The 18,922-nt window shown below is 40.5% G+C and overlaps 1 protein-coding gene across 1 annotated transcript in view; it reads left to right on the top strand.

Annotated features, from left to right (window-relative positions):
- TTC27 (tetratricopeptide repeat domain 27) overlaps positions 1-17,450 on the top strand; it is a 104,718-nt gene extending 87,268 nt beyond the window's left edge. The window contains exons 16-20 of the mRNA XM_081156906.1: positions 4,469-4,634; positions 10,598-10,795; positions 12,022-12,133; positions 15,891-15,991; positions 17,229-17,450. Coding sequence (XP_081013032.1) covers positions 4,469-4,634; positions 10,598-10,795; positions 12,022-12,133; positions 15,891-15,991; positions 17,229-17,351 — 700 coding nt within the window. The 3' untranslated portion in view covers positions 17,352-17,450. The remainder of the gene's footprint in view (positions 1-4,468; positions 4,635-10,597; positions 10,796-12,021; positions 12,134-15,890; positions 15,992-17,228) is intronic.
- The last annotated feature ends 1,472 nt before the right edge of the window (positions 17,451-18,922 follow it).

Below are 18,922 nucleotides of genomic sequence, written 5' to 3' on the forward strand. Positions count from 1 at the left end.
AAGAATCAGCTGTAGACTCCAGAGAGATGCAGTGAGTGGTAAGGTTGGAAAAGTCATTTGGGGTCAGATTGCAGGATGCTCTGATTGCCTGAATAACAAGTTGAGACTACTCTGTTGGAATTAGAAGCCAAGATTTCAGTGGGGTAGTTTCATGAAGAAAGAAGCTTTTGGGAAGATTTATCTGGTGGCAGTGTGTGAGACAGACTAGAGAGGAAACTGCAGGCTGGGAAACCAGTTAGGAGACAGCTGTTGTAACAATCCAGGCAGGAGATAACTAGGCTGGAAAAAGAAGGGGCAGATGCCAGTTTATAAAGGGGACAACCAGATGGGCTTATTGACTGGTTACAGGAAGCGAAGGAAAGGGCAGACAAGGACTGCTGTTACCAGAATTGTAGTAAATGAATTAAAGGATGGATATATTTCTACTTTCATTTGGCCTTATTTTCAGACTTGACTTAATTTTTCTTTGTGGATTCACAAGATATTTCTAAAGATACCGTTAAATCCACATTGCATTGAGATCATGAAATGCTTCCGCTGCTCTTGGATGACAGTCTACAAAAATAAAGGACTGTTTGTTCTACTGTTCTCTTCAGAAAATAATATTATGTTCTTGATTGCAACTGATTGTGTTAAAACTCACTAGAGACCCTTTTGATTGAAAGCAAGGGGTGAAGGAAATCCCTGCTGTAGTTGTGGAATGATCTCAGTGGGTTTTTCCAGTAACCCTGATAATTTTACATGTAGTGAGTCTCCTGATACCCAACCTTGTCTTCCAGCCCAACAGTCCTAAGAATTCTTTCTTCTTAGGAGTTTTTACACATTGTTCCTCAGCTGCTTTGTGATGCTTTCTTGTCTTCATGCAACTCCACGAATAGGTTTTTATGTAAAAGTGGGGTTGTAAGAAAGAGCTAATTTTTGACTCAAGGGTGTTATTACTGTTCCTCTTGAATCCTATCCATGCCTTAAAGTGACTCTTTAAACTATCTTGTCTATCCCTTTGCTGTCACAAGGTTCTTCATTGAAGTTCTTTTCTCTGTTTCATCTGATTCCCCTTCACATTATGTCCTGACCTTGGGAAAATTTTCCATCTCCCTACACAACTTTCATTATGCAGTGTTCCTAGCATGTGGGTTTGATAAGTGAATCCTGACTTGAAGTTCCTTATAAAGAAGCCATGTTTACCAAAAAAGAATTTCATCACAAAAATTTTGAGGCCAGGAAATTGTGATTAGAGGATGGAAGGACATACCGGGAAGAATCTACCGCCTGGTGTGGATTGCTGCTTGCTGAATTCTTTTCCAGGAGGATAGCCTCGCCCCACTCCTATGTGGGTGGGGGACTGGGGTCTCTCAGATTACCATTGCCGAAGGCAGCTGCTCTTACATGGGAGTGGGCACAGAGAGTGGAGTAGAGAAGGAAAAAAAAGAATAAAATCCCATAGGAACAAATTGTGGCTGAATCTGAAGAAGTGTTAGTGTAAGGATACTTTCATTTTTATCTGTAAAGGATGTGGGCCAAGAGATAAATGAATCAGTACAGGGATAAGTGGCTCAGCAGGGAAAGTAAGGTGGCCCCTATGGTCTTAAGTTAGCAAACTCAGAAATGATTATTGGAAAGGGAGAGTGATAGCATACATTTGAAAAAGGTTACTGTAACTATCCAGTAACAGTTGCAGTAACTGTACAGTTACTGTAACTTAAGGTAGATTTTTTTTAAAGAGAATAAAAAATCAAACTGGTGGATTGGCTATTACGAAAAGTCTGAAAGAACTTAATTGTAAGGAAGTTATTTTGATCGATACCATAGGTATATTAGAGAGTAATCAAATGATTTGTATGTTCAGTGACTCTTGGGGGAAATTACTGATGACATGGGCACACTTCTTTGCAAATGTTTAAGGGGGTGACTCAGAACAATGGCTTGGGAAGAAGAACCACCATCCTCCCCTCCAAAATTTGCCTTGAAGTCAATAAGGAGGGAGGGGCCTCGATGATACACTCTGAGGCTCAGCAGGGAAAGTAAGGTGGACCATATGGTCTTAAGTTAGCGAACTCAGAAATGATTATTGGAAAGGGAGATCGATAGCATACATTTGAAAAAGGTAACTGTCCAGTAAAACATTTATGATCTGTAAGGGAACTATAGTCTTTGTCCAGGCAGCAGAGTAAAGCATTAAGAATCTTTTTGTTTGCTGAGAGAATAGGGGACATGAACTTCTTTTGATTTCCTTTTCAATGACAAGTAATAGTCTTTCTCTATTTTCTGAAGTGGCTGGTATAAGACAAAGATTCCATGATGGTTTAGCAAACCTTGCCTGTGAAACTACATATCCTGTTTTAATTTTTATTGATTTATTTGGCTTGTATTTCTTTAGCTCATTTTGTATGATTTGCCCATGTGGTCTCATGATTTTTTTTTTAATTACTATTCTTATTTGTGCCATTTTCATTCTAAATGGAATTTAGTTAGATATTTTTCTGTTTCACTAGTTATTTTCAAAGAGCCAGCTTTTGGTTTAGTTGATTAGTCTATTCTTCACTATTTTACTTCTTTATCTTTTCTTGTTTCTTAATTTATTTGATATTCTTCTTACACCAAATTTAAATTGAATGTTTTGACTCATTTATTTTCCATCTTTCATATCTTATAGTTAATGCAGATAAGAGCATAAATTTCCCTCTGAATACTGCTTCAGCTATATCCTGCATATGGTGGTAAATAGTACTTTCATTAATTTCTGAATATTTTCTACTTTCTAATGTGAATCTCTTGTTTTCCTCCACTGTGGGTTTGTTTTTTAGGAGTGCATTTTTTAAAGTTTCCAGGCATATAATTTTTGTTGTTGTTTTTTAAAATATTACAGATGTCCCTTTTTGTCCCCAATGGCCCATTCCACCCTGTCCCATCCCCCTCCCCAGTCCCTCTCCCCACCATTGCCCATGTCCTTGGGTTGTGCATATATGCATATAAATTCTTTGGTTACTCTCTCTTCTTCCACCCACCCGCCCTTCTCCATCCCTCTGACATTCGTCAGTCTGATCCATGCTTCCATGTCATTGAATCTATCCTGTTCATCAGTTTATTAAGTTCTTTAGATTCCACATATAAGCGAGATCATGTGATGTTTGTCTTTCTCTGACCAGGCATATAATTTTTTTAAAATATATATCTTTATTGATTTCAGAGAGAGGAAAGGAGAAGGAGAGAGAGAGACAGAAACATCAATGATGAGAGAGTCATTGATCGAGCCCGCAACCGGGGCATGTGCCCTGACCGGGAATCGAACCCTGATCGCCTGGATCCCAGGTCGACGCTCAACCGCTGAGCCACATCCGGCTGGATAGGCATATAATTTTTAAACTGTCTATTGACTGTTGATTTCTTATTTAGTTGAAAAGAATATGGTCCATATACTTTCATTGTTACTTTTTTAAAACACAAATAACTCATAATTTTTATTCTCATATTTAAATTTACTGGCATATTTAATCAATTTCTGTTGTCAACATTGATAACTTCTTGTACCCTTTCGTTCTCTTTGAATTTCCTTTTATTTTTGTAACAGAGGATCCTGTATTAGTGTTTTTAAGTTAGGGTCAGTAGGTGGTAAAGTTTCTTAATCTCTATATCTGAAAATGTTTGCTTTTGCATTTACACTTGAGTGGTATTTTTAGCTGGTTGTAAAATTTTAGGCCGACAATTATTTTCATTCAACACATCAAAGGTAGTATTCTATAGTCTTCTACCATCTTTTGTTGCTAATGATAATATCTGCTGTTCTCTAATTGTCATTGTTTTGTAGGTTTTAGGATTGACTTTATGTTCTGCAATTTCACATAATATGTCTAGGTGTTGGTTTATCTTTATAATGCTCAGTATGCAAAGTATACTTTTGATCATAGAATTTAGATCTTTGTTAAGTTCTGGAAAAGGCTCATCTATGTCTTTTCAAATATCGTATCCTGCCATTTTCTGCATTTTTTTGTTCTGGAATGTCTACCAAATGTATGTTTGAGGCTTACCTCTCTCATCCTGTCCTTTGTTTCTTTATTACTCTCTTACTTTTAATTCTGAATTCTACGTGAATTCCTCACTATTATCTTTTAGTTCATCTGTTTTCTCTCTGACTGTATGCAGTCTAGTTTTTGTCACCTATTGAGGTTTTCTGGTTTTGTTCTCATGTCTTTTTCAATTCCAAAATTTCTAGTTTGTTTTTATTCACATCTCCCTATTCTTGTTTTATTTCCACCTGTTTTTGTTTTGTAATTGCCTGCTTCTTTTAAAATTTTTAAAAATTTGTAGTGAAATTTGAGATGGTTTGGAGTTGTTTGAACCTCTAATTCTATTTATTAATATGAGTAATTAAGGACTGACAGAAAGTCCACATTAATGTTTATACACTTAGCTATGGCTTATTTAGCTGTGGTTATTCATGTTGTTCTCTCTCAACTTGGACCTTCAATAGAGCGAAAGCTTTCAGAACTTTACAAGAAGCCCTCAAGTGCAACTATGAACACTGGCAGATCTGGGAAAACTACATTCTCACAAGCACTGATGTTGGGGAATTTTCTGAAGCCATTAAAGCTTATCACCGGCTCTTGGACTTAAGAGACAAATATAAAGACGTTCAGGTAGGATATTAATATTTTGTTTCAGTTTGTGTTTGGCATTAATACTTGATTAATGGATATAAATTGTTTACTTGATTATAAATAGGAAAATGTTCAGTTTACAGTAGGCCCTGTTAATAACTCTCTTTAGAAGTACCATAGGATGCTGGTGGCAGTAGTGGGCAGGATCGCTCCATAGTGGGTAAGTCATCACTGAGGGAACGTCTTGATGGCTAGTGATGAGCTCAGTCATATATAGCTTCATTGCATATTTCTGTCATCATGCTTTATGACAACTAGTCAGTGTGGACCTAGGTGATTGATAGATTGTCTGGAATATTTTTATCTTGGCTAAAAAAATTTAACCTAATTTGACTCTATAAGTTCAGCAACAGGTGTCTTTCATAAAAACCTCTGATATTATTATGTTTGATACCACCTTACCCCATTCTATTTTAATTTGCTTTAAAATTCTCTTTTTATCTATTCTTTTTCTACTTCTTTATAGATGTGATTATTGTCCTTTTAATTTTTGTGTGTGTGTGTGTGTAAATTCACACTCATTTTAATACAGACTTAGGGTAAATTAACTACAAATTATTCTTTTTCCCCACTATTTGTAATAAGACTAAGTGGATATACTACCTTTTCATTTTCTGCCTTTTTTATCTGTCTTAATTTTGACTAATGCATAAATTAGTATAACTTAAGAATGCTTTTCTATAATAGTTCATATCTATATTCACATCTGGATTATACATGTTTTTGTTAATCTATCATAAAACTAACTTTCATGTACCTGCCTACTTAGTCCCTGTTCAGTGTTCCAGTTTCCTGCTACTGTAAACAATGCCATGGGCATCCTTGTGCTCCTTGCAGCCCTTGTCTGTCCTTATGCTTGTCCTCAGGGTGATTCTGATGTCAGTTCTCCCCTGGCCCCTTCCTCTCCCTGTCCCTCTCCCTCTCCTCCTCCTCCTCTGATAACTTGGCATTTTGGTAAAGAATTTAAACAATGCGTTATTATACCCCACTTGCTCTTTATAAATAGAAGGGAAAGGAAGAGGGTTAACATATATTGACTGCTTACTGTGTTCTTAGAACATCACACAGGTGACCTTTTATAGGACATACAGTGTTTGAGGAGGATACTGAGTATTTCTCATTTAACAGCAGTGACCAGTAGCCCAGGGAGGTTATACAGCTTGACCAGTCTTATGGCCGCCGGTAGGAACTGAAGCTAGACATCACATTTCGGCATGCCCGTTTTCTTCTTCGTGTTGACTTGAAGTCTGTGGGAAGATTTATGTTAAAAAGCACATTTCCCCATCATCTTAATGTGCATATGAGAAATTGGTGTATAATGCACATCATAAAATGCACAGATCTTGGGTGTAAATTTGATGTGTTTGAACCATTACACATTCTTATGCAACCACTTCCCAAAACAGATATGGACGCTGCCATCACCACAGAAAGTTCTCGAGAGCCCCTTCTAGTCGGCTGAGCCACCACCCTTCCCCCCAGCCAGGCATTACTTTCTAAGTTCTGTCACCACAGTTTAGCTTTGCTCTTTCTTGAATGTCATGTAAATAGAATCATATACTATGTGTTCTTTTATATCGATGCTCTTTGTGTGGCTTTCTCTGTGGAGTTTTCTTTGGGGAAGGATTGAGGTGGTGTTGATGTGCTTGGGGCAGGTTGCCAACCAAACGGAAGTCCTGAAACAAGTGGTGGCTGAGCATTACCTGAAGGAAAAGAGGGGAGGGAAGGAATGTGCTTTACACAAACACTATCTCTGTAGAGTAGGTACTATCTCCACTTTACTGCTGACATGCTCACTTAGGTGAACTAGTAAGGCCAATGTTTCATAGCTCGCAAGTGGTAAAGCCAAGCCTTAGACTCTGGAGTCCTGCCTGTTTACCCTAAAGCCTGTGCACACCTTTTCCACACACTAAAATTTTTTTTCCCCTGAAGAAATAAAAAAGAATATGTTAAACTGCCTACCTCATTCTGATAACCAGGGTTTGGGGAAGGCAGGGGTCAGGGTTATCAGACCAGGAAACAGAGCAAGTTCTTTGGAGCGGTCCAAGTGGAGCAGGGTGCTAGCCAAGCTGGGAGGCGGGAAATGGCTTTGTTTCTGGCCTTGGGCCCTCCTGGACGCTTTTGTTACTGGACCTGAGGCAACCCAGTTCCTTCCTGCTTTGAAGACCTCCAGGACCAAAGGCCAACACCTTGTGCTTTAGGCCAAGATTTAGGTGAGACTTGGCCAAGGACTTCAAGGTTTGTGTTGGAGAAGAGGGTAGTTGCGCTTTTCTCTTTGTGGAGACTTCAGCATTTATGAGAATTGCTTCTCCATGTGAGAAAACGTCAGCTCTCTTCAGGCCTAGTGGTGGTTCCCCACCACTATCGCCTGCTTGCTGCATCCTCCAGGCGTGGTCTATGATGGGGGTGAGAAATAGGCTCAGGACAGAGATGAAACAAAGTCTTTATCACCGAAATGAACTAGAGGTCAGGTAAGGGATTCAGAAGTCATTACAGGGAATCAGTCATGTGACATTGGTTTAGGTAGGATGCGACAGACTGCAGGGCTGTTTATACTGATAAAAATGAAATCCCTCTGAGCATCTGGGCTCAAAAGTAGGCTTAGATTATTTGGTGATATACCAAATGAATTCCAAATGGACTAAATATATGTGAACTATTTTTTCATCTCATAGAAGAATTAGGAATAGAAGTGGATACTTACCAAATTTTCTAAACTTTGAAACAAGAAAAGAAGCATAAAGGAATTTTTATGACTTCATTATAAATATATGTTACAAAAATATTTGTAACAAATAGTAAGATAAAAATCTAAGAATATCCTTGTTATATAAAGAGTTAACATCTGCTATAGGGATGAAATGGGACAGAATAAAGGATTCAGAAACAGACCCAAGTAAGTGTGAGAATTTAGTATGTGATAAGGATGGCATTTAAATCTGTGGGATAAAATTAGAGGATTCAATATGTATTGGAATAGTTGGCCAAGCATTTAGGACCAAAAACTGAAGCTCTGCGTCACTCCTTAAACCAAAATAAACGAAAATGGATAAAATATTTAAATTGAAATGCCTTGAGAAGCAGGCCTCTGTTGTAGTAAGAGCATAGATTCTGGGGTTAGGCAGCCTGGGCTTATCGCCTGCCTCCGCCAGTCACTAGCTATATGGCCTGGGGTGAGTTTCCGCGATCGCTTTGTTATTTACTTTCATAAAGTAGGGGTGATAATAGTACCTGCCCCACAGGCTGGTTGTGAGGGTTACATGCCATAATATATGTAAAAGGCTTGGATAGTGCCTGGCATAGACAAGTGCTATTTAATTGCAGCTGCTGTCATCATCACTGTCTTTATCATCATTAATGAAAGAGTAAAATCATAAAAGCACTAAAAGAAAGTATGGTAAATATTTTTATGAGCTTGGGGGTGGAGAAAACATTTTTAGTCATGACACAGTGCCATACTTCATTAAAGAAAAGATGGAGAGGCTTGATATTTTAAATTTCTGCATGTGAGGAAAGAATGACTGACCAGTGAGTGGGATGCTGGAAGTCATAGCCCTTTGTAGGGGCAGGCTGTGATGTGACAGCCATTCATGCTGTGCCCTGGCGAGAGTTTGTTTCAGTGATTTCATTTTGTCTTGATCTTTCTACTTAGTTTCCTAAGGCTGCTATAACTAATTACCACAGTGTTGATATCTTCAAACAACAGAAATTTACTCTCTCCATTAGTTCTGAAGGCTAGAATCTGAAATCGAGAGGGCTGGGCCACTGCTCCCTCTGAAGGCCTCTCCCAGCTTCTGGTGGTGCAGGCGCTCCCCGGCTTGTGGTGGCATCACTGTCTGCTTCTCTGAGTCCTCCCGTCTTCCTGCGTGAACATCGGTCGTTGGCTTTAGGGCCCATCCAGTCTGCTGTGACCTCAACTTATCTAATGATATTTGCAAAGACCCTATTTGCAAATAAAGCTCACATTCCGAGGTTCTTTATAGGCAGGAATTTTAGGGGGACACTATTCGACTCACCACAACTGTGGTGCTCCTTTTCAGGGAGAATGCAGCCCCCCCCAATTGTTTCCTCATGTAGGCTACAGTGAGGGATGGGATGTTGGGCCAACTGTGAGATCCCAGAAAAAAATCAAGTATTTTACTAATTTAGTATGCTTCTTTTGTACGCTAGTGATTATTTTAGTAGGCTATCACTTTCAAAGCACGTTAATTCTTGAAATGTTTACAGAATGAGCACTTAAAATGAGTGGTGCATATTCATACACTTTCTTCTGTACTGGTACTTTCAGGTTTAAAACCATGTATGGGATTGTAATATGAATTTCATTCCTTTCAGATTTAAAACTACACATGTGGGATTATAATATGAATTTATAGGCAGAGATAATGTACCTTGTCCAAACAAGAAAGAAAAAACAATTGAATCTTCTCTTGTCCACTTTTATCACTGCATGTTATTAGGACTGTAAGTCTGAGCTCACCTTCTTAAGTGTTCACGCTCCAGAGGAGCTTCATTTCCTCTGCCACATGTCATGCATAGGTCAGAACTCATGAGCAGGGTGATGCACTGGTTGTGTGTCTGTTAGCCACACTTTCTGAAAGAGATGTGTTCATTCAGCCTTTCTTTTAGGCACAAGTATTTAATGAGTCAGTACTGTGTGCCAGGCACTGTTAGACCCAGTGATAAAAGCTGATGAAACATGGTCCTCTCCCTGAAGTTCAGAGTACGAATAAAGATACGGGCACCCTCTCTTGGAACACAGTGTGGTCTGCAGACCATCAGCATCAGCATCACCTGGGGGCTTGTTAGAAATGCAGAATCTCAGCCCAAGATGGGTTGATGTCTCCATCCAGGATATGTAGCTGACAGGCTCCTGAGTGTTGCCAGTGCTGGGCCTGTGGGCCAGGTCAAGCTGGTTCTTTCAGTGGGTCCCCCCTCACAGCAGTAGATGATTGAGGATGCACTTTCTATGCCTCTAGCAAGCTGTCTTGAGATACATTGTCTAATGTAGATAGATGTGCCTTGTCATAACAATGTAGCCTGCTGTTGGACTCAACCCATCTGTCCCCACCTAAGCATCTGGGACAGAAGGTGTAAACAAATGAAAGCAAGATGACAAGGAGTTGCCAAGTGGTGAGTGGCCCTGGGGTAGTTGGAAGGACGAGATGCTTTCCGGGTACCCTGCATGCCTGATGCAGGTGCGTTAGCAGTTTATCATTCAGCAGTTAGGAAAAGCCAGGACCTCGTCAAGGAAGAGGGATGGATTTGTGTTTCACTCTGGGATAGGAGTGTGAGATGTTGATGGGACATGCTGGAAGGTTTGAGGTGCACCATCATGGAGTCCGGAAAGGAGTCAGGCTGGAGCTGTGCTGACACTGTCGGGTAGACTTGGTAAAATATGTGAAGTTACGGGTGTGGGTCAGGCCATTCACAGAGCACTCAAGGTGAGGAGAAAAGAGCCCTGAGCACAGTGCCCTATGAAAGAAGAGCACTCCAGGGAGCCTGAAAAGGGACCCCAGAGAGGTAGTCAGCTTGCAGTTCTGGAGAGTGGCTCAGGATGGCTTGACTTTTATTTTTAAGAAGTGTAAGGATGAGCCCGTGTGGCTCAATTAGTTAAGCAAACATCATCCCATGCACCAGGAGGTCTCTGGTTCAATACCCAGTTAGGGCACATGCCCGGGTTGTGGGCTTGATCCCCAGTAGGGGGCATGCATGAGGCAGCCGATTGATGTTTCTCTCTCATCAGTGTTTCTGTTTCTCCCTTTCCCTTCCTCTCTCTGAAATCAAGAAAAACATATTTAAAAAAGAAAAGTGTAAGGATGATGTTCTAACAGGTCTCATGAGGTTTGTCATGGTCGTTGATGATCGTGATGGTTGCCTTTGTTTTGTGTTATTGTTTGGTTGCTTCTAGCTTACCATTTTCTTCTGTGCATTTTTTTAAGGTTCTTAAAATCCTCGTGAGGGCAGTGATTGATGGGATGACTGATTGCAGGGGAGATGTCGCAACCAGCCTCAAAGGAAAGCTGCAGGAGTTGTTTGGCAGAGTGACTTCAAGAGTGACAAATGACGGGGAAATCTGGAGGCTGTACGCCGAAGTGTATGGGAATGGGCAGAGCAAGATGCCTGATGACAACGAAAAGGTAGGTCCTCCTTCACTCCTGGCTCTTGTCTGGACGTGTGTGTAGTGGATGTGCTTTTCTCGTGGTTGGAGGAAAAGTTGAATGATTGGAAAGATAAGTTTAATATGCTCAAGTTTTCAGTTTTGATTGAGTCTTTAACATAAGCACTTTGAATTGTGGGCAGGTTAAGACTTGTAAGCATTCATCTTTTCTCTGTCCATGAATTTTTCTTATATAATTGCTCTCTGTTTCCTGTCAAAGGATCGCTAAGCTGCTTTCTTTCCTATCAGAGCTGCGGCAAACAGCTGGCGCTCAGTGTTTCCTCTGCACCCTTTCTACAGGCTCCTTGCAAGGACGAAGGGAGATTGGGAACCAGGACAAAAGGGTGTTTAAATCTGAGATGGGGACTATGAAAGCGAAAAAGAAAAAGGAGCCAGATAAGAATATTGGAGAAGAGCTTTTAGAGTCTAAACATGAAACCTTGACAGAGGTTGCCCTGAGGTCTCACAGGCACACCACTTACACTGCAGTTATGCCTCTGGCCTTTTAGCTTAGAACGTGCTGGAGCTTCCAGGGTTTCCAAGTTTGGAATGATTGTGTTCTTTTCAAAACATCCACAACAAATCAAGTGTAGTCCGGCATGAGTTTGGAATTAGCCACAGCACAGCTGATCTATGGGATCCTTAGCTGCCCTCTCCTCCCTCGGTCCACCCAGCTGCCTTCTCCCAGGACCTTCTAAGCTGGGGAACGCACGCACGCACCCGCTCCCGCCTTCTGTCCTTCCACATCTTCCTGAACTATGTGCTCCCTTGTCTGTCTGAATTCTTTCATCTGTGACTTCTCCCTCAAGAACCGGGTTGTAAAAGGAAGAGTCTTAAACTCTTGTGAGCTTTCACACCTCCCAATAATTCTGTAGTTTCACCAAGTTCATACCTCATCCTCTTAACTGGTCTCTTAAGCTGATGGCTACGAATGGTAAGCACATGTGTACACTTCCTGTAGATTTCCACGTTGGGCGTTTGTGTATTTCTGTTTGCAGGGAGGTGTCTCTGTCCAGATGCATCACTTGACTTCTTTTCGGTGCTGATCACTGTTGGATGTGCTTCGTGCCCCTGCTTTGATGAGAGTGAGGGAGACTGTGCTGTGTCCCATGGACACTGGCTTTCCAGTTGCAATTAGTTCCAGGAAACAGTTTGAAATGTGAATTCTGCTTGTTGTTCTGAATGTTATTCTTTTTCTTTCCTCAGGCATTCAAGTATCTCTCTAAGGCCTATAAATGTGACACACAGTCCAGTGGTTGGGAGAAAGACACTGCATCATTTAAGGAGCTGGTTCGGAGAGCCTTAGAACTTGCACATGGTACTGATATAACATTTGCTATCCATGCTGTATTTGAATGTATTTTTACTGATAAGGCAGTAGTCAAGAGCAAAGTTCCATTACAAATAATTTCAGATTCTTTCATTATATTGAAATTGTTGTATTTAATTCAGCAAACATTTATAGATCAGCTACTGTGTAGCAGGCATTTTTGAGCAACAAGAAGAAATAGGATGGAGGCTTAAATATTTAAATACTTATTTGAGTAAATGATAGGTATTAGAAATTTTAGAGATGTGAGATATCTTTACAACTCTAACCTTCATGTCACACAGAGTCTGTTTGCATTGATACATAGTATTAAGGATATATGTTAAATTTTCCTGACTCATCGTCTTCCTTTGTAGATGAAAATATTTATTCATAAAATATGTAGATTTCTGGGATACATAGCAGTATACAAAGAGCTATTGCATATATAAAAGAAATTAAAAATATAATCAAATATCTTGGAGAAATGTAGTGGGTGATATTTGAGGGGAGGAGTAACCTTATATATAAAGTTGTATACCTGTGGGGTAAATATAGTTCAGATAAAGGCTGTTTTTAATTGTATGCATTAATGAAAAATATACCAGTTAAATTTAGTGATGCATTTTTATATTTATATTTGATTATGGGTGTATGATGCCCTGGGATTGCAGTTCAAATAAAATGATGACACCACAATGTTAAGAACTGAATCACAAGCACTGTGAAGCCATCCTAAAGTCCTCCTCTAAATTCTTCTGCAACTAATAGTTACAGCAAGTAAGAGACTGTGAGGGACGAAGGAAAGGGCAGAGCTCCGGAATCAGGGGGGCCCGAGTGCCAGGATCTGCTCTCCCGCACACTTGCTGGGTAACTCTGGGTAAATTACCTAACTTCTCTGAGCCTTAGCACTCTCATGGGAAAAAGGGGATATGCCAGCCTATTGTAGTTATGAAGATTAAATGAAAACACAAACATAAGTGAAAAAGATAACATTTAAAAAATACTTACCGTTATCTTACACATGGTTTAAATGCTAATCCCTTGCTTCCCCCCCCCCCCCCCCCGGTTCTTCTGGGGCAGAAGATCTCAGCTGTGTGATAAGGGACTCAAACTAAAAGAGAAAAATGAACAGGATAAAGTTTAACTTGCCTTTAAAGATGTAACAATATTCAAACAAGCTAGAAATGGATTTAGTAGTTAATAATTCTACTATGGCCTTTGAGATCATTGATAAAAATATATAAATATCCAGTTTCCTGAGTCACCTACACCTTGGCAGATAAGGCAGAAGTGTAGCTGAGTAGCTGTGTAGCTGAGATTCAGTGTAGAAAGCCTGACACAATTGTGAGAGACCAGTGGGAGGACCGTCTGCCTGGCTAGAATGGATGTGGATGTGCTGGCCTCGTGGCAGGTGCGCTCAGCTGGAGTTCAGGCCTTATGCCTTTGACCTTGTGTCTGGGGAGACCCATGCTCAGCTGTGTTACATACATAATCATAGCAGGGTGCCATTTACTTTGAAGAATTTATCTACGTCACCCTGCCAGCCCTAAGCATTTCTGTGAACGGCTGGCTGTGGAACAGTTAAGGCCACGGTATTTTCTGTCTTCACTAAGTTATGGTATTAAGCCTGTCAGATATAAACAGGCAGCTTAAGGGGTACTCTAGGGAAAATCTTTATTTTGCATCTTAAAGTTGGTTTTACACTATTTTTGATACTTTTTTCCATCAGAGCAATACTTTGAGAAAAACAACTTTCTCTTCCTTTCAGTTCTCCTCTGACTTGTGGGTGCTCCTGCAGCACTGTAAGCAGAGAGTGTGGGTGCTCAGCTTTCATTTCTAGTGACAGTTTAGATTTACGAAGATGAGTCCTAATCTGCTCTTTGTGGCTCTTGTGTCCAGTGCTCAGCGGGAGACGAGCTGGCTCTCTCATTCTCTCCACCACTATACCTCCCCAATGCTGCTCTCCACCCACCCAGTTCTGAAAAGGAAATATAACATTAAAAAACCACATCATTTATTCCTTGTTGGATTGCTATTTTTAGGAGTAGCCATGTGCTTCAGAAAGCTTGATAAGACATTGCCGCCTCTCTATGTGCTTGAGACCCTTCTGTAGCAGCGCTGCCACTGTGTGCCCGTCTGCTGTCTGCAGGGTCTTCCCCGACAGCCTCAGCGGTTCCGGTTTCTGGGCAGGGCCGGCAAAGGTGCAGTCTTTCTTTGCCATCCAGGAACTTTTAAAATAATAGTTTTTCATTTTACCTAAAAATCTGCCTGGAGGAAAAACACTGCTCTCCTAGGTTTCCTGGTGATTTGGAACAGCAGGTTCTCTCTCTTTCTCTTTTTAATTCTCTATCTGCCTGTCTATTTTGTCTGTCGGTCTTTCTCCATCTCACATGCCTTTTGGAGACAGGCTTGGGGAACGGGACTAATAGAGTGTATGTTTGTCTTTTTGCTCTATTTTTGTTTTTCTCAGAATGAAAATAAAGGATTGAAAAAAGAATCACAGCTGTTTCTGATGTCAGTTAGGCATTAATCAGCCCAAATGCCTCAGCCGGGGTAGTTACAGCTTTCCTCTGCTCAGGGACACAGACATCGTATTGCTCACCACCTCTGGGTTCAGCCCTTTGGGAATGAGTCTGACATGGCCGATTACCATGCATCCTTTCACTCCTTGGCTGAGAAAATGTCAAAGCCTAATCATTATTTTGAAATAGTAATGTTAAATCCAGTTTTCACAAGCCATGGAAGATATTATTAATTAGTGACCAAACTATTTTGCCAGGCGCAGGTAACCTCCACCAATTGATTAAAATTTGCATGCAAAAAGAAACCCATTTCCTATCCCTGGTCTAAGATCTAGAGTACTAAGTAGACTTCAGCAGCTACAGGCTGTAGTGTAGTTTTAAAATGCAGTGTAGTGATTGTTCTGCTTATAGTTAGCATCATTCAGGGCAACAAAAATGAGAACAGATCATACAGAAACAAACACCAGCATTATGTTTTTACAAAGCCCTTCTCTTGTTTTTATAAAGCATTAATAGCTGGTCTTCTGCCAGGGAGGATCACGCCCCTTCATAATTTCAAGTTTCAGGAAAAGGGGCTCTCCAGAATGCTGGAGGCAGAGTCCTGGGGGTGAGGACTTCCTTCCCCCCCACTCCCTGCAGATGCTGGGCCAGGCGAGGCTCAGCAACCCCAGAGCCTGGCTGTGTTTGCATCCTGAGCACAGGCACCTAGGTTGTTGAGATCAGTTCTCCCAGATGGTGATGTAAACCCTGAGTGTGAAACTGCAGTAGGAACTGAGCTCTGACTATTTGTCATGCCACTTCCATGGACGAGTATCATCAACAGTCGTGAGTCCCCATTAGGGACTCAGTCCTGGGGAAGCCACAAGAGTGATGCATCTGTGGGCACTTCTGTTCAATTCCATCTGTCAGTTTCTGCCTGATTTCTCTCTTTCTCTCTCTCTCACTCTCTCTGTGTGTGTTTGGGGGGTGTCTCTTCCCAGTGATCTTGTAACTCACCAACATTTACCTATTTTCTTCAAAATTCTCCTTTTACCAATAAGTTGTCCTTCTTAAAGAAAGTTAAAGGGGAGAATTTTGCACGTAATTAATATCCTCCTTTCAAATTAAAAACTTCCCATGGAGAAATGTTTCTAAAGCCTGTTATTATAAACTCTTAATAAATAATTGTGGAGTTGTTTTTTTCTTACCTCTGAATGATCAGCAGTAGTTTTTATGGATGTTTTCCCTGTGTTTGTCTTCAGTGGCTGTGAAATGCAGCGAAAACAAATCCAGCCCCCAAGAGGCTGTGCAAGCGCTTTCCTCAGCTCGGCTCAACTTACGGGGCCTGTCATCTAAAGCGAAGGTGAGAGTGGAACGTGGATTAATTAGGATTGTCCTATAGAAAAAGGCTTTAGTGCCAGCCAGCTGCTCCTAAATCTTCTTTTACATTGGGGTAATTTTAGGGCCACGTTACATTTTTTATATTAACCCCCAGGTAGTTAGTTACTTGTACTGGTGAGGATTTTATTGGCCCAATGGCTAGACCACCCTAAATTTGAGTAAGTTAGAACTCTTAGAAATTAATACTTACAGTCCAGCCCTTAATGCTTTCTCTAAATTAAATTAAAACTGTACTCTTCAGTTTATTATGACTTTTCCCAAAGTGTGGCATATGTGCCACTGGTAGCACTTGGGTAGCCTTAGGATTTTAATATATATTTATTTCAGTGCATATTAGAAAAAGCATAACTGGCACATTAGACTTACAGTATCATGAATGTCATGCCTATTTCTCATGTGCAGTAATGCTGAAATGTTTCTTTTGAACAAGACTTTTATTATATGAAAATTAAAGAAAAAATAGTAAGTAGATTGTATGTGGATTTGACAAAAATTGTTAAGGTAGACGGGTGACTCAGGTTTGACAATGAATGTGCATACCTTCAGCTTACACTTGTGGCTGTGGGTGGGTGCTGGGGGCTGGAGCATGGGGTGCCTGGAAATCACCCAGTTCCTGGGCTCAGTAGGCAGATCCTAGAGCGGCGGCCGTGGAGCATATGGAACTAGGCTGCAGTGCACCTCCCAAGGCAGTTCCTTTTACAGGAGAGGGGCTCATTCATTTTTATTTCATTTTGCTGGGTTTTTTTGCTTTTACCAAATCTTGATCATCTTTGTGGCCTCTGAATCCTAAGCTATAATTAATTTTCCAATAATTAGCATAAAGGGTCCTTTTTATATGACCATGAATATAAAGTATATTTTTTGCTTGTATACACAATGAATAGGTTTGTTTTGTTTGGATGATAATATGTCTTCATCCAAAAACCATTCTATGACACTGAACTGACTGATCAATATTCATAGCACCAATTTTGAAGGCAGAGCTCATGTGAATTTACAAGTTCAGGCCTGTTGTTAATTACTCCATTACTTGTTGCAGCTTGTACATTTCCAGGGGGTGAGCAGAGCCAACACTGCCATTGCTGCTACAATGTTGCCGTATCATCCTGCAAAGCGAGCTTTCATTCTGTACTGTCTCTATATTATTTTAAAGAGATTTTCGTTGTTTTGATAGTTCTACTTTGTTCTTTATGCTGCAGCAACTTTTTACAGATGTGGCCAGTGGAGAACTTTCCGGGGATTTAGCTGATGAGATAGCAGCTCTAGACACCCTAGTACTAGACCTCCAAGACCTAAGCAACCAGTTCCGAAACCAGTATTGACCATCCTGGGTCTGGAAAGGGTGCCATCGCCTTCTGGAATTTCCCTTCTACCTGAAACACAAGATACTGATTTTTAAATAAATTTCTCTTTTATGGCTAACATTCTTGTTTTTGTGATTTTTCCAAATGTTTGAATTTCCTGAAGTACAGTAAGTGAAAAGTCCCTTATTTCCTTAGCTTAGTTACAGTTGAATTCAGTATTTTTTATTATTCTTGAGGTATTTCAGCAAAAAGCAAAAAAAATTGTAGTTTTCTTTCTTAGCATGGGGTTTATTCTCTCTTAGCCTGAAATGAATTAGATCATTGTTTGGAAAAACTTGGTCTAAACAGGAAGAAATCATACACTACAAGTTTGTGGAATCATTAGATTGTGTGCTTCATTCTCCAAAAGTGATAGAAGAGTAGCTCTGGTGATGGAAACCTTTATACTTCTTGAGATTTTATCAGTGTCATAAAGATTCAGGCTTGGCCGAGTTAGAAATGTGGGCGTGGTTTAGCTTCTAAATCCAGAAAATGCAAGAAAAAAATGACATAACTTAAATTTTGTCTCAGCCATTAGCCACTAGTAACCAGGCCGACCCTCATCGTGTATCCCGCCAGCCCTGAAGATGGTTGTTTAATAAGGGTATTATGAGTGAAGACAGCTATAAACGGTGCCATATTACAAAAATGCCAAAGTAAAATGCTTTCTTAGTAATGTCTATGGAAACAAGTATTGAAGGCAGCAGCTGAGCTTAATAATCTTGCTAGAAAAGTCACAGTGAGGAATTTTGAGTCCTGGCCTGGTTTGGTGAATTTTGGGTCCCATGCATAAGTCTTTTGACCCTTGCCTTTTTCCATGTTCTTTTTTATAAAATGTGAATAATTTCTGTTCTTTGCATCTTTGTAGAGTTTCAACTGCCTTTGGGAATTTAAAAATCCATAATCCATAAATATAAGTATCCCGAACATTAAAAAAAACAGTCTTTAAAAACTTGCAACGATTTTGGTGATGAATGTTTACCAGGGCATCCCTTTCTTAACCACCCGCTTCTCTTCTCTAATCTCATAAGAGCCTAAAAAAGTCGACGTATGCCCCAAAGCGGTTTCTCTTACAGGAGACACAATAACTATGAGAAAGACCAAGAAATGAGGTGGTAGCATGAGTTAACGTTAAATGTTCACTCAGGCTTTTATGGCAGCCGTTGGGGAATAGGTGGGTGGGTGGGTGGAGCGAGGTTTGGAGATGAACTCTGTCAGTACCTAGTTGTGAACCCCAACAGAAAACAGATAAATACTAGAGAGTACAAAGAGTTCAGGAAACAAGTGACTGAAGAAAGGGCTCACAAGTTTTCATTTTCAGTTCTCAGTTTATTCAACTTTGGGTTCAAGGCAGGAAGGCACCTGACAGACCGAGTCACGAAAGGCCTGTCCCCTTCCAGGCCCGTTGTCAGATTCCGTGTTGGGCCGGAGTCTCCAGGACGCAGCTGTACACCCTCTTCTCTCTCGGAACCATCTCACAGCGGAGAGAACTATTAGGTGTCTTCTTTTAAAGACACAACCTATTAGTTGTATTTAGTAATCTTACTCAT

Source organism: Miniopterus schreibersii, assembly GCF_964146895.1.
Source record: "Miniopterus schreibersii genome assembly, chromosome: 13".
Taxonomy (NCBI): domain Eukaryota; kingdom Metazoa; phylum Chordata; class Mammalia; order Chiroptera; family Miniopteridae; genus Miniopterus; species Miniopterus schreibersii.